Source organism: Galeopterus variegatus, unplaced genomic scaffold (genome assembly GCF_000696425.1).
Source record: "Galeopterus variegatus unplaced genomic scaffold, G_variegatus-3.0.2 Scaffold6116, whole genome shotgun sequence".
In the NCBI taxonomy this organism is placed as follows: Eukaryota; Metazoa; Chordata; class Mammalia; order Dermoptera; family Cynocephalidae; genus Galeopterus; species Galeopterus variegatus.
The window spans coordinates 93517-108821 of record NW_007732227.1 but is presented as its reverse complement, the minus strand read 5'-3'; the positions used below and the strand labels follow the sequence as shown (position 1 = coordinate 108821).

The 15305-nt window shown below is 33.5% G+C and overlaps 2 protein-coding genes across 3 annotated transcripts in view; one reads left to right on the top strand and one right to left on the bottom strand.

Moving 5' to 3' along the window:
• The first annotated feature begins 476 nt into the window (after window positions 1-476).
• MUC15 (mucin 15, cell surface associated) lies at window positions 477-5705 on the top strand. 2 transcript variants are annotated; one of them, XM_008590454.1, is made up of 3 exons: window positions 477-1185; window positions 3232-3381; window positions 5545-5705. In XM_008590454.1, the coding sequence occupies exons 1-3, from the start codon at window positions 492-494 to the stop codon at window positions 5703-5705; spliced, it is 1005 nt and encodes a 334-aa protein (XP_008588676.1). In that variant the 5' UTR covers window positions 477-491. The 2 variants fall into 2 exon arrangements, with proteins under 2 accessions (XP_008588676.1, XP_008588677.1); XM_008590455.1 differs by lacking the exon at window positions 3232-3381.
• Window positions 5706-6466: 761 nt separating this feature from the next.
• Window positions 6467-15305, bottom strand: part of LOC103605841 (anoctamin-3-like) — a 65093-nt gene continuing 56254 nt past the window's right edge. The window contains exons 9-10 of the mRNA XM_008590456.1: window positions 13821-13917; window positions 6467-7068 (exon numbers count right to left, since the gene is read on the bottom strand). Of these exons, the coding sequence (XP_008588678.1) occupies window positions 6886-7068; window positions 13821-13917 (280 nt within the window). The 3' untranslated portion in view covers window positions 6467-6885. The remainder of the gene's footprint in view (window positions 7069-13820; window positions 13918-15305) is intronic.

Here is a 15305-nt window from a genome sequence, read left to right as displayed (position 1 = left end):
TTTACAGTATTTAAAAAATTTTACTTGGCAGTTTATATGTAGTTTAATATATATATATAGATACATGTATATATACACAAATAAATGTGTTCGTGCATATATATAGTTCAACTTGAATTATATATATGAAAAAACAAAAACTATATATAGAAAATATATTTGTTTTGTTTTTTTCCAACTTGTCCCAAACTAAATGATCTTTGAACTAGTGGAGTCTGACTTGACAAAAGTTTTGCATGGCATTTCCCTAGAAGAAAGGAAGAAAGAAATATTATATAGAAAATAGAACTTAGTGACTGTAAGTGTATAACACAGAAAATAAATTTTTAAATAAAGAATGTAATATGATCTCAACCTTATGTCTCTGGATTTTTATGACTTTAAACATATAGATCCACTTTAAAAACTCAGAATGATTAATTCATTAATTAAAATTATTGTTATTTTCTTTCAGATTTCTTTTATTAAGACCGATACCAAAGAAGGCTATAATGTTGACCTCAGTCAAAATTCTGTATACTTCAACTTTGTTTAGTTCACTACTATTTGGGAACCATGGGAAAGAAAATCTAGAAATAAACTCAACACAGAGCATTGCAGAAAGTTTTAAAATAATGGAAAATAAAACTATTTCTGTGGAAAAAGAAGCAAGTTTAAATTCAGATAAAGGAAACAGAAACACTTTCAATCCCAAGGAAAGTAAGGTCCCTTTTTCGGATCTAGCAGACAAAATCTCTGAAAATTCAGATTCCTCTGGTAACTTGTCAACAGACAACTTTTCTGGGAGTCCAAGACCCACATCCATGTTTTCAACAAGCCCTTCCCTGATTCATAGCTTTGTTTCAAAATTGCCATGGAACTCATCTATAGCAGATAAAAACCCTTTGCCAATCTCAGCAATTCCCAGTGCTACACCTGCTGTATCTTCTGAAAAGTTCACTGTGTCTTTGGTTAATGATACCATGAAAACTTCTGACAACAGTTCCACCACACTTAGCATCCTCCCTTCACCACCAACTACCAAGTCTGCGACCCCCTTGATAACGAAACCAACTGGATGGCTTGCCACAAACAGCGATAGCTTTGCTGGGTTTACGCCTTATCAAGAAAAGACAACTCTACAGCCCACCTTAAAATTCACCAATAATTCAAAACTCTTCCCAAATACATCAGACCCCCAAAAAGGTAAATATAAACGAATTTAACTTTTATTTTATGTGAAATTGAACCTCCAAAAAAGTCATACATATTAAGTCTAAAGAATGTGCCATGTTAGAGAAATAGAGGCGAATGCAACAGCACAGGTGGTTCTTACTTTTAGGGGCAACCATTATATTAATTGGAAATAGTGAAGTAGTTTTACAGCTTAACTTAGCATATACTAGTTATTACTATATGGGAGCATAAGGAAACAAAAGGAAAAAATGAAAAGTAGGTTAGGTTGAGAAAAGATGGAGACTGAGGCAGTGGGATAGTTTTGAGATACTAGAATTTCACATGCTTATAGAAATACTATACAACTTAACTTTAAAAATATATGTATGCGAGTTTTGAAAAATTGTGCAAAATGAATAAATTTATAATTTATCTGAAACTACACAGCAATCACAGGACAACAGTAGAACACTGATTTTAAAAGAAAATTAAATAAATTCAACAAAAAGAAATCTCCATAATTTTTAGTTTAGTACCTAATGAATACCATAACAATGGAATTTAGGTTAAGTATCACAAGAAAACTTGTTAGATGGACATTTTTTATGTTTCATTTAGAGATTATGTCAAGCTTTAAGACATAAAATGGGAGAGATGGCTATGATTTAATAATTCATTCATCTTGGTTTATTTTTTTAGGTCTAACCCTGTTTTTTTTCCCTCAAAAAATTTTTTTAAATACTGTTTTTTTCCCATGAACTCACTGACTTCCAATGCAGTTTACTTAGAGATTATGTTAATGATGTAAAAAACCAATCATATATACAAATTTCTATTTGAAAGTTTTTGCCAGTGTACAGGAAAAGTTTTAAATTATGAAAGCTAGGCTTTATTATAGCACCACAATCAATATACTGAATATGTGCATATGTTCTCATTTCAGCTATATATTTTTTTTCAGCTGGCCAGCATGGGGATCCAAACCCTTGACCTTAGTGTTGCAAGGTTGTGTTCTAACCAACTGAGCTAACTGGCCAGCCCTCAGCTATAATTTTAACACATCCCGTGAGGCATACATGCTCTGGTATTCCATTAGAAAGACTTAAAAAATACTCTCTAGTTTGTCTATCTAAACACAACATACATGTTGAGAATATTGAGTACTTACTCCTACCATTCCTCTTTTATCTAAAAATATTAATTTTGCTTCTCTTTTATTTTAGAACAATTATACTGTACTCCAACATGAAAGTTATTTTTTTCTTAGAAAAGGGATTTTTTAGAGAATCGGAAACCTTAGAAGACACCTTGCCTACCCAGTTAATGAGTTTCTCAAAAAAATTAAAAGATTGAAAAGAAAACACATTAAGTATGAGTTTAGGGAGCAGTAAATCATTTATTGATGAATTAGTCATCAAATAAGGTACTCATTAAAGGGGATGATATAGTGAAATTTTGGACTTCCTTAAACTCATACCTACACAACTGTTGACATGCAAGACATTGCAAACATCCTGTCTTGGTCCATTTGTTCTATTTGGGAGTAGCCTGAATCAGAATATATTGCTTTTTCCTTATAGTAGCTTTTTACTTTGGGTTTTGTGAATTCATTTTCTATTACCCACTTACTCCTATTAGCTTTTTAGCCTTGAATTATGCATAGAAACAAGGTCAAAATTTATGTCATTGTTAAAGTTCATCTGAGATTCAGAAGTCACAAAAAACTTATTAATACAGCATTTAACAGTGAAATTAGATCTCAATGGAGCACAAAAATGGCACTTTAGTATTATTGATGTTAATAAGTAGTGAGACACAGTTATAAAACTAAGACTTAGAAGTATTCCAGTGTAATTAAAATTAGAAGTGTGGTTTTATCAAGAAGTACATTTTGTCAGTATATCCCAAATACTCAGTACTTTATAAAACACACACACACCATTTCTAATTTAAGATAACCATTGTTAAACATTCTTTGATATACAGAACACCCACATATATATATGTATATATTTCTGTTCTTTGAATAATTATTTCTTATTTCTTATGTGTAAATTATTATTTTTTGTTCTCTAGAGAATAGAAATACAGGAGTAGTATTTGGGGCCATTTTAGGTGCTATTCTGGGTGCTTCATTGCTTAGTCTTGTTGGCTACTTATTGTGTGGAAAAAGGAAAACGGATTCATTTTCCCATCGGCGACTTTATGACGACAGGAACGAACCAGGTAAAAACTACTTTCTGAACTTCAGCTGGTCACAGTGATTTTAAATAAGTGAAGATGCGAATGTTCGCTGAACTGCCTAGAAGGGATTCAGGGACTTACACAACAAACACACTAAAGATTTATTCTGATCCACCGTCTGTTTCTCAAAGAACAAAACCAAAATAATTATAGACCTGTGAGTGAAATTTAAAAACCATTTGGGACTGTTGCTCATTACAACAAAATTGGTTTTAAGTAGTAATCCCAGAATTTAAAACGTACATATAAAATTGGAAAACAGGAATATGAAAAAGAAAAAAAAAATGGCCAGTTTTGTTCGCAAGTGACTGCAAAGCCATTCTCTACAATTTTTAAATCTCTTAGTAGCAGTAATTTGAACAAAGATTTATTCTAATTTGGGATTTTTCTAAAGTTTATACAGAGAAATCAGCCCTCCATTAATGAGTCTCTAAAACATAATATCTAAAAGTTGTATATTTGATCACATAAAATCACAAAATACTTTAATTCAGCAATATTCCACTCATGATGGAAAAAGCCAACCACAATATCTATGAATGAGAAATGTATATGCTAAAAATAAAGTAGTGAGTTTGATCTTTAATAATATAATATCAATTAGAACAAAAATGAAATCACTTCAGATGCTTAACTCATCCCTCTTTTCATGCTTCAGAAAAAAATCTTTCTTCCAGCTTGCACAAGGGACTCTTCCCACAATAACAAATAATTAAATGCCCCTGATAAGTACCTTTGATGAAATCTTATTGAGTTTAGATGAGTTCAGATTATGACTGATGTATTACTCATATATTCAGAACGAAATTCATTAATTGTCAATTTAATTGAATCTAACTTAAATAACTATTGGTTTTTAGTAATCCATATAAAACAAAAACTGACACTCATCAAGTTCAAAAGATAGGATTTCTAAAAATAGAGATTTCCAAACTTTTTAAACCTAAAAACCTTATCTTCACATGTAATCTCACATAAAATTTTAGTCAAATTGATACAATCTAAGTTATTGTAATTGAGGCATAGAGGAAAAACTCAATCATACCACCTACCCCTTTCAAGACAGCTTTGAAACACTTCTCCCAAAGACCAAAGATTCCTGGGAGCCTAGTTTGTAAAATATATGATTTAAGGAATAGGTAGGTAAGCATATAATAATGCTCAACTAAATAATTAGAATACTAACTTAATTAATAGTCACTGTTTACAATACTTTAAGACACATAGTACATGCCTAGTTTTCCTTTCAGAATGAATCCAAGATTATTAAGGAAATAATTGGCTATTTGTCAAAAAAGAAAAAAAAACTTGTATCATTAAACAGAAAACCTCAAGTTAACAATAACTTGGATCTATCAGAAGGAAACATAAACTTTCTCATACAGTTTTCTTCTTTCTCCACCTTACATGACTCGAAGATATTAAGATATTTGGTAAAATAATGGCATTGGTTTTAAAATTAATGCCTTCATTTTTTCTCAAGTTAACAATAACTTGGATCTATCAGAAGGAAACATAAACTTTCTCATACAGTTTTCTGCTTTCTCCACCTTACATGACTCGAAGATATTAAGATATTTGGTAAAATAATGGCATTGGTTTTAAAATTAATGCCTTCATTTTTAAAAAATTATTTTTTATACAGTAGTTAAAAATTCTGATCATGTTGACGAGGCTCTGAAATCACAAGATTCAAAAATCAATGAGACATATATCTATCCTTTTTTATACAAGGTATTGGTACACTTATATTGTGATCTCTTCCTTAGTTCCTTTATTTGGGTTCACTTGCAGTGAAATTTTGGAACTAAGACTATCCTCTTAGTCTTAGAAAAAATGTAGCTCAGACATATATCTATCCTTTTTTATACAAGGTATTGGTACACTTATATTGTGATCTCTTCCTTTATTTGGTTTCACTTGCAGTGAAATTTTGGAACTAAGACTATCCTCTTAGTCTTAGAAAAAATGTAGCTTGAAAAATATCTACTTATTAAAAATTTCAAAACTAATATCTGAAAAGCCCATATAAAAGATGTCCCTACTTACTCACCTAGAACAATTTCTATAATGCGATAGATGCCTGAGTGTGCATTTTTCATACAAGTGGTATAAAACAATTTTGTTTATTTGTTACTTTTTTAGTTCTACGATTAGACAATGCACCAGAACCTTATGATGTGAGTTTTGGGAATTCTAGTTACTGCAACCCAACTGTGAATAATTCATCCATGCCAGAAGGCCAAGAAAATGCATGTGATGACATTCCTATGAACGACATACCTCCACTTCGTACCTCAGTATAAAACTATGAGGAAGAAGGTTCAGATGGCAAGTGTTCATCTACATCTCGGCCTTTTAACAATCTCATCTTCCAAAAGGTTATGCAAGATCACTGTTGTGTAGATTGTGCCAAGGAGAATTGTAAAAGTATGAGATGAGTAGCAGAAACACAGAGAGGATAAATCATCCAAGAGTTTTCCATTCTTAACAATTTTTGGCTGTGCTGAAGCATCTATTAAGTAACAATTTGTATTTTGGTCTGTTTTATTCTTAGTGGGAAATGTCTATGGAATCAAGTCAAACTTAAAGATTTCACCACGACAGCCCTATCTGATAATTTAATAATAAAATCTTTCAACAGAAACAGAGAACCAAAACTATATTTTTACTTTTTATTGGACAAAAACCAGTATTGTTGACTCTTCACTGTTCCACATGCATTCCTGTTGCCATAAATCAAGATCAGCATTTTCTTGAAGGAAAATTGGAAGGGTGATTTTTTTTTTAAATTTTGACTTAAAGCTAGAAAGAAGATATGACCCAGAGTTGTGTTCCTGGGAGATTAAGGTAATAGGAATGAGAGACCTGTATTCTAGTACGTTTTACTTTTCTTCATTAGCACATACAGGGTCAGCCCCTTGAGTTGCCAAGTTGACAATGACAATGACTGTATTCTACAGGACCACAGTAGCAAGCTGACCCTAACCAGATAGTTATAGCTTCTCTAAAACTCTTCAAAGATTGGGGAATTCCAACTTATCTATACATTAGTCTTCAATTAATTGGGTGCCTTACAAACTCAATAAAATCATGGTGATAAAAGTCAGCCAAAGAATATATCCATACACAATTTGTATAGTTTTAAATTGTTAGATAGGAACAAGATTTATTACATATTAGACATTATTGCTCAACCATATATGAAATAAATTCTGCTTCTCTAAATGTATGAAGCATAAGGTAAAAGAAAAGATGAATGAAAATATTAAGCAAACAAAATTTTCTGACCATCACTTTTATGAGTAATATACAAGAAGCTTAATTTTGCATGTTGGTATGTTTCCGTTTTTAATTACCACCCACTTTGTCAGGAAAAACATGCTGTTTAGTGTAAGAAGATCAAGGCTTTAGTAATCAGAGGGTTAGTGCAAGAGTTAAACTCTCAAAGAAGCAATGAACACATAGGGAGGACAAACAAAACAATTACCAACCTAGAGACTTTATTGTTGAATTGATATAGGATGTTTGCACGTATGTGTATGTGAAGAAACACAGCAACAGCTGCAGAAAGTGAGGACTAGAAAGTAATAATAGAACATACTTACCCCATATTGCCATAAATATAGCAAAGAAGACTGTTCCTCCATTATCAAACAAATATGTCACCTTAATGGAAAACAAACAAAAATATTGGTCATACTATTGACTACAATAATTGCATTTAGATACTGTGATTTTTTTTTCTCAGATGAAATCACATTATTTTATAGTTTGTAAATATAATATATGAGATCCTTTCATGGGTTGTACAACTGTTTTATGTGATTTTCCCATGGGGAGAGGTGAAGGAACATCATTTTTCCTTTTTTCTTCTCTCTTCCCTCTGATTCCCTTTGTACCCACCATCATTTCTGCTTAGAAGTGGTTCTAGCACCCTGAGAAAATATTCATGGCCTACAGGTACTCAAACTGCAATTTGAGCTGCAAGAGGTTAGCTTTCCAGGTGAGGCATACCTCGTCGCACTTCCTGTCAGCAATATTTCTAGGAGTGGAGAAGTTGGAAAATGCAGAATTCTGCCAGTGAGCCAGAACTTCCCATGGAAAGGTATCACAGTGCTACCCCTACTCTCTCACATCTTTCAGAATGTGTCAGTAGTGACTATGAGAAGTAATGAATCCCACCTTCAGTTGTTTTAAGAAGATTCATAAATTGCTGGACATCATTGATACAGTACGATTGTTTTTTAATCAGATATTATCTGAAGCTTGATAAAGAACCATGTACAGTTATACAATTTTCAGGGTTGCAAGGATTGTTTGATTTTAATAAAGTATAAATTTAATTTACCTCTGCTTGTTTTCATTTGCATAATGCCCTCACTATATGTGTAAGTTAGTGAGGGAAATTAATGCAGTCATGGCAGGAACACAAATTCTATAGAAACTATTGAGAAAATAGGGGACTCTATCCTTAGAGGAAGGAGAGGCCAATTATGGGCTAAAGAACATCACTATAAGAAAAGTTAGAATAGAATTGTGTCCTCCTTGCTCAATCTAAAGTCTAGAGGGTGCTCAATGGGGCGTTAAAACAACACTAATGTGTACTTTAATTGTAACATTTGGAACACACTGAAAAACAATATGTAAAACAGGTAAATGTAGGATTATTTTCCAATAACGTAGTATTATTGAAAAAATGAACATAAAAAAAGATGTGCTCCTTTTAAAGGTTTGTGGATAGGTGGAAAATGTCCTATCTGACTAAAATTATATGAGTGTTAGGGCTTGTGATTTCTAAAAATGTTATAAGAATTGGTTTTCAGAATAATCATTAGTATACATTATGCACAGGAGAGAAAAATATCATAAGGAAATTCCCCTACAGAGCTCATAAAATTATATCCAGCAGGAGAATCCAGCTTCTTTGTTTCCAAAGGCATCCCACAGAGGTACCTGAGGCTGGTAAGCAGCTGAACAGCTGTCTATTTTCCTTTATAAACAGACCTTGTACAGGAAACAGCCTCTTAGAGTGTTAGAACAGAGACTTTACACATGGGGACTTAAAGGTCACCAAGAAATAATGGCTCTCCCCGGCTCCAGAAATAGCCATGCTTTTAGGAAAGTGGCAAATAAAAAAACACACTTAACAATAATTGTGTTGCATAGACATGATTTGTCATAGTTTATGCAGTATTTTGCTTTAAATTGCTTTTTGTTTTTTTCTCTTTCTTCATAGGTTCGTTTACAAACCTTTCAGGCACTTTGTTAACTCGGTAAATATAAACATTAAATTTTTAGAAACATATCCATGAGATAAATGTATATACATGTAATATCCTAAAATGTGGGATTAAATATATGTAGTGGGAGATAAAGCTAGGATGGGAGTTAGGAAAGACTTTAGCCCTTGCTTTAAGGAGGAGTGTAACCATTTAAAATCACTGTATTAGACTTACCAAGATATTATACAGGGAATGTATTGTGATATGAGAGATCATGGAGACAAGAAGAGCAATAAGAAGCCTGTGATTATAGCTTGGGGTGCTAACATCATTTAGGATGCTGCTATGAGAGCTGCTGGATGAAAATAGGAGAGAGAAGGAACAGTCGAGTACACTGGATGGCTCAAGGTTAGATCATGGCTTGAGAGTAAAGAGAGAAGTGGCCTTCTGTCTAATAGGACAAGAACACTTGCTGTATGGAAGAAAGCCCCAGTTGAAATCTTGAGAAAATTCCCCAACCAGCATCCCTGACTTTTCTAAAAGCAAAAAGAAGCTCGTCTTATTATTTTATATATACACACATATATATATATATAAAACACACGTTATGTATATCTTAAACCAGCATCCCTGACTTTTCTAAAAGCAAAAAGAAGCTCGTCTTATTATTTTATATATACATATATATATATAAAACACACGTTATGTATATCTTATATATATATATATATTCTCAATGAATTATTTTATTAGGAAAATAGCATGCTTTATGAATAGAAATACCTAAAGACAAGCATTTTATTTAACACTGTTGATGTAAATAGGAGTAATATACGTATATATAGAAGGGAACAGAACTGAGCTTCAAACAACACTGTGTTTAAACACAAATTCTCCATTATCTTTGATATCTGGTTTTTCTTGGAGAGCTGAGCATGGCTATAAAGCAATAAATGTGGGTATTGTTTAGGGAGATACATTTCTTACTAGACTGGAAGCTTACAGTCTATGTCTTCACAGTAGCTGCTGGATGTTTTTCTAAAATTGTTTGATAGATTCAGAATAACATAAAACTCTGGAAACTGCCATATATATCCTGTTAAAGCCCCTTCAGGTTAAAGAGAACAAGACCCATCCTGGGCAGATTCAGCTCTGTAGGCCGGGACATTATTGCGGCATAGAGGGCAGGGAGTCAGAATGTAGGCTAGAGTTCTGCTCGCTCTCTCACTTCCTGTGTTCTTAACCCTTGGGGAGGGCAAAACATGAATAACCATCTGAATTTGCTGGACCCAGGCACAAACTACATCAAACATGAGAACTTCATTAGTTCATTTCCCACATCACTTTTAAAATTGTGGTCCTGGGGGTGTTGTGGGTTGACTATAGCTAATAATATCTTATATTTCAAAATAGCTAGAAAAGAGGACCTTGAATGTTATCACCACAAATAAGTGATAAATATTTTGATGGTGGATATCTTAACTACCCTGATTTGATCATTTTTTCAATACAATGTACTGTATTGAAAAAATTTGATCATTATACATGCCTGTATTGAAACTATAAGCTGTGCTCCATAAACATGTACATTTTATTTTTTATTTTTATTTTTTTAATAATTTATCTGCATGACATTTGTTTTTTTTTTTATTTTGTCAATATACAATGTAGTTATTGTGTCCCATCACCAAAACCTCCCTCCCTCCTCCCTCTCCCCCCTCCCACCCTTTAAAAAGATGATAATAATGTGGTCCTAGGATCAGAATTGCTCAAGAAGCTTGTTAACATACAGACTTCTAGGACTCATCCTTGACCAACTGATTTTGGATTTCAGGATGTGGGGCCCAGAAATCTGCTTTTTAACAGATGTTTTGATATAGAGCCATATATGCACTCTTCCATGAATTTTCCTAAAGAAGAAAAACCCTCTCTCCTATTTCTTTTGTAGCCTCAACATCAAAGTACAGTAAGAGGTACAGTAAGAGGTTTATGCTAGGTATTTACTTGTTTGTTAAACAAATAAAAAAACAAAAACAAACAAACGAAAACCCCCACAAAAAAACCAGAAAATAAAATAACTATCATGAATAAGACCAACCTCAAGAGTTGACTTATTTTTAGAATTCTATGAAAAATCAACTTAGGACCTTCTATCTAACTATTTCTCCTTAAATGAGAAATCCTAGCATCATGGGATTTGACAGTGTAGTGTTAGTGCCTTTAAATAAGTGTGCAAATAAATATCACTAAATTACTTAATTGCAAAAAAAAATTAACTCCTCTTTTAAGTATTAAAAGTAAAAATAGTCATCAAAGGAAATGTTAATGTACTTAAATGTAATTTCTATCTTATGACAGGACCAATTTTTTTTCATGCAAACATATCCCTGAAATTATAAAGGGAATAAACTGCATGTATACACACATACTACAATAAGATATGGCAGATTTAACTTCCTATTATTTGTCACAAGTGGTGATGGATTCCATGAGAAATTGAATCAAGTTCCTAGATCACGTAGCTAGATGATCCTAGATTGGTTGGCTTGTCGCTCTGGTAAAAATCTCATCCCTTATTTCTGATTCTGCTCATCAAGTAACTACTAGGTATTCAAGCACATAAACTGATATTACAAGAGAATGTTTATTTCCATCCCAAAATTCTGATTTTCAAGAATCAAGTAGTTATATATATAGCAGTTATAATATAACACAAGTAGTTACATTTTATCTTAGCCAGAGGAACAAACACAAGACATACCAAATATTTCATCCTGGTAGGTTTTATTTCCTTATATTGTTCCATAAGGGCAATATTCTCCTTGGCAATACAGCTAACTTTTCCACCTTCCTTTTAAGAGTTATTAAGTTAATTTTTTCTGAGTCATACCTGTCCCTAAACATACTTTTTCCTATTGATAAAAGGAGGGTTTATTTACTGCACAATGAAAAAAGCCCCTTTGATTTAGTGTTCCCTTGGACAGTTTCTTTGCTTTATCAGTCTACCAAATGTGGATGTTTCTTGTCTTTAACGCACAGATAATGTCAATGTGTTTTATTGGATCTGTCCAAGTAAAAGTAGAAGTAATATGTATCTGGATTTGTTGGTGTCCCTAAGGCCTGTCATATGTCTTTGAAATACAGGAGCTAGGAGAGGCACATGTGTATATCTCTAAAACCTCTAACATATTTGGCTTTGGCAAAAAGTGATGAGAAAATGCTGACCCAAAACAATGTATCTGCATTTCTAAGTCCCTATCGTCTTAGTGGAACATGTACACACAAAGCAAAAGAATTCAAAACTAAACGTAGTTTGGAAATTGACACTGAAACTAAGGAAATTTTCTTTCAATTTGTCATTGTGTCTACAAAATTTATTTTTTTAAAGTAAAGAATATTTTTTCGGTGAGTCTCTAACAAAAGTAAGTTTGTAGAAGTTAAACCAAGAGGCATGAGTGTGAAAAAAAAAAGTTTAAAGTTTAAAGTATAAACAAAAAGACTTTTCCCTTCCTCTTCATTCAGGCTAAACAATTCAGAAACTAACTTTACTAAGTTTTGGTCTCGTAGTAAGGAGATTGAGTGGCTCTTGATTTTATATGCAGCTTTGTCAAAATTAATTGTATAGAGCCACTTTTGGACAAGATGGAGTAACAGGGACTGATTTTACTTCCATGCTGGAAACAACTGAAACATGCACAAAATACATAAACAACAAATTTCAAGACAGTGGACAACAGGAACAAAGGGCAATGATCTCTGAGAGGTGGGAAACAAATAAGGTGAGCATTAGTTTTGCTTCAGTTACTGTCTTAAAAGAGTTCTGTAGACAACCCAGGCAGTGTTCACTGAGCATGTATGCGAGGAAACTACCTAAGGTCAAGGAAAGAGCCACTTGAAAGGATTAGAGTCAGCAATAGTGCCTATGCCCACCAGACATACTGGAAATCCTCATTATTCACAGTGCTTTGGGTAGAGTACACAGACAGATTTTGCTTTTGTTGTGGGAAATAATTAGCTCTCAATAGAGCACTGCTGTGGTCTCACCTCAAATATTTTAAAATACTTAATATATTTTAAATATTTTAAATCCAAAAGGATCAAATTATTTTCAAGTAAGTAAACACAATACAATACCTCTAGATGTTCATGAGCATAGTTAAAATTTGAAAAGTTTGGCCATACTGAGGCTCAGTGACTATCCGGAAAACTGGAACTCTCATACACTGCTAGTGGGCATGTAAAATAGTATAAACGTTTTGGAAAAATTTTGCTTGGCAGTTTTTTAAAAGGTTAACCATATACTTATCACATGATCCAGCCATTCCACTTGTACATATTTACCTCCCAAAATAATAACATTTGTCTGTACAAAGATTTGTAAATGAATGTTCATAGTGGCTTTATTTAAATAAGTGACGATTTGAAACAACCCAAAAGTCATTAATAGGTAAATGAATAAACAGACTCTGGTACAGATATAATGGAATAGCATGCAGCAATAAAGAGAAATGATCTTTTGATAAAAGTTGCAATATGGATGAATCTCAAAATAATTATGCAGTGTGGAAGAAGCCAGAAAAAATTACATGCTGTATGATTCCATTTACGTAAGTTTAGGAAATACAGATTTAGCTAGAAAGACACGAAGTAATTGGCTGCCTGAGCACAGGGTTAGGGTTTAGGAAGGGTAGGAGGCAGAGATTATAAAAGGGTGTGAATAAGCTTTTGGAGGTGATACTTCATTATCTTGATTCTGCGTTAATTGCTCTGGGGTGTGACCTGGGCTTCAGGAGTTTAAAAATCCTTTCAGGTGATTCTAATAGGCAGCAGTTTTGGAATTTTTGGTATTTTGTTTTCTCTATATAATTAGAAGTATTTTAACTTCCTCAATCTTCATGGAAGAGACCAATTTAATCATTAGCAATGGAAATAATTGTTCTTCTAAAAAATATAGATATAACTTCAAGTGGAAATTTATGTCTGTGATGGCAATAATCAAACATGGAGAAGACAAAGATATTCAAATGAAATATGCTTGCTGTGTAAGTACAGCAGACTGACATTTTATTCGTTTGTCCATGACACTAGTGATTATTGAAATTCCTGGGAATATTTAATTTTGATACAAAGTGTTTTACCGGAGAACTTCTTACTACCTGCTTCTTAGAAAAAGTGAAGCTCAGGGTCCACACTCACCTTGGCATAGACACAGCTGTCATTGAGTCTTTGCAGTGAGCAGTTCTTGTCACACAGAGGGCACATGATGATTTCAGTGGCTTTACAAATTTGTTGGCTTGAAAAATCAAAGAAATAAAAAAAGAAACCATGAAGCTCTGTGTCTAGAAAGTCAGCAAGTCCCCACAGCAAATCCTTTTAGAAGCAACAAGGCAGAGAGAAAAAGAAATGGAAATAGTGGGGAGTGGTGAGCAAGTGAGAAAGAGCTTTAGACTGTGGCTCCAACTCAAATACTTTAGGATATTTGTGATAATAAATGTTTTTGTTCGCTTTTTTGATTTTAGAAAACTCAATATATTGTAATGATAATAGTCCATATTTCACATTTGTGTGAAACTTGTGGAGCTTTTCTTACAAACATACTTCTATACATGATTTCATGGTACTCAGGATAATCTGGTGAGGTACAGCAATACAGTTTTAACCAAGATCACGGACTTGGATGTGACTGAGCTGTAATCAAGCCTAACCACTCTGACTCCTCAAGTCTAGTAATACAATTTATAACTCTCACTGCAGTACATAATAATGGTGCAGAATATTCACTGGAAATTGAAGAAGTTGTTTTTGGTTGTTTTTCTTTTTATTTGCAGTGCCTTGACACACACTGTCATGATGTTATGACATAGTTTATATTTACTTAAATCTGTTCTCTATTAGGATGTAACTTATGACATATATCTCTTCAGTTTTATGCCTACTGCCTTTTAAAATCTCAGCATACATTATAGATGACTTTATTACAGGAGCAGGGCTTCAATAATTTCTGAAGAGCCTCACAGACTCATAGTTCACAGCAACCTATCTTTAAGATGTTTTGTGCCTTTACCTGTTATGCATGGCCCTTTCCCGCTTAGCATCCCCTGAGTAAATTGTCTTTAAGTAAACCTGCTTTGGGAATGTTGAAAGGCTTTAGAAAATATGTCTGGAAATGCAACTGTTAATACAAGTTTAATTGACGATGTTTACAGCAAGATTTGTTGTGATTAGAAATGTACACATGAAGCAAAAAAGGAATGCATGTGTACTTCGGTTGTGGGATGTATCTAATCTCAAGCCAAAGTGAAAATAAATAGTAATACTACCATATAGCAATATAATGCTTTACAGTGGAGATTGATGGGTTCATGTCCATTAAGTTGTTTAGTCTTCACTCCAATCTCGGGTAATGGTAATCATCTCCACTAAGCAGAGAAAACTAATGTCCAATTTAAATGCCTTGCTCAAGGTCATAGAACTAGCAGGAAGTACTTCAGTGACCTGAGGTTAGGTTTTTCTGATTGTGTGTCCAGCTCTTCATCAACTATAACATATCTAAAAGAGTGTGGGCTGGCCCGGTGGTGCACTGCTACAGTGCGCCGCTTGGGAGCGCGACGGCGCTCCCACCAAGGGTTCGGATCCCACATACAGACCGGCCGCTCACTGCCTGAGCGAGGTGCGGGCGCA

What these genes read in the sequence shown, in the direction of transcription:
- MUC15 (XM_008590454.1), top strand. Translation starts at nt 492, where the DNA reads ATGTTGACCTCAGTCAAAATTCTGTATACTTCAACTTTGTTTAGTTCA. An exon ending in TACATCAGACCCCCAAAAAG is followed by an intron (nt 1,186 to 3,231) that starts GTAAATATAAAC and finishes TTTGTTCTCTAG; the next exon opens with AGAATAGAAATACAGGAGTA. An exon ending in TGACGACAGGAACGAACCAG is followed by an intron (nt 3,382 to 5,544) that starts GTAAAAACTACT and finishes TTACTTTTTTAG; the next exon opens with TTCTACGATTAGACAATGCA.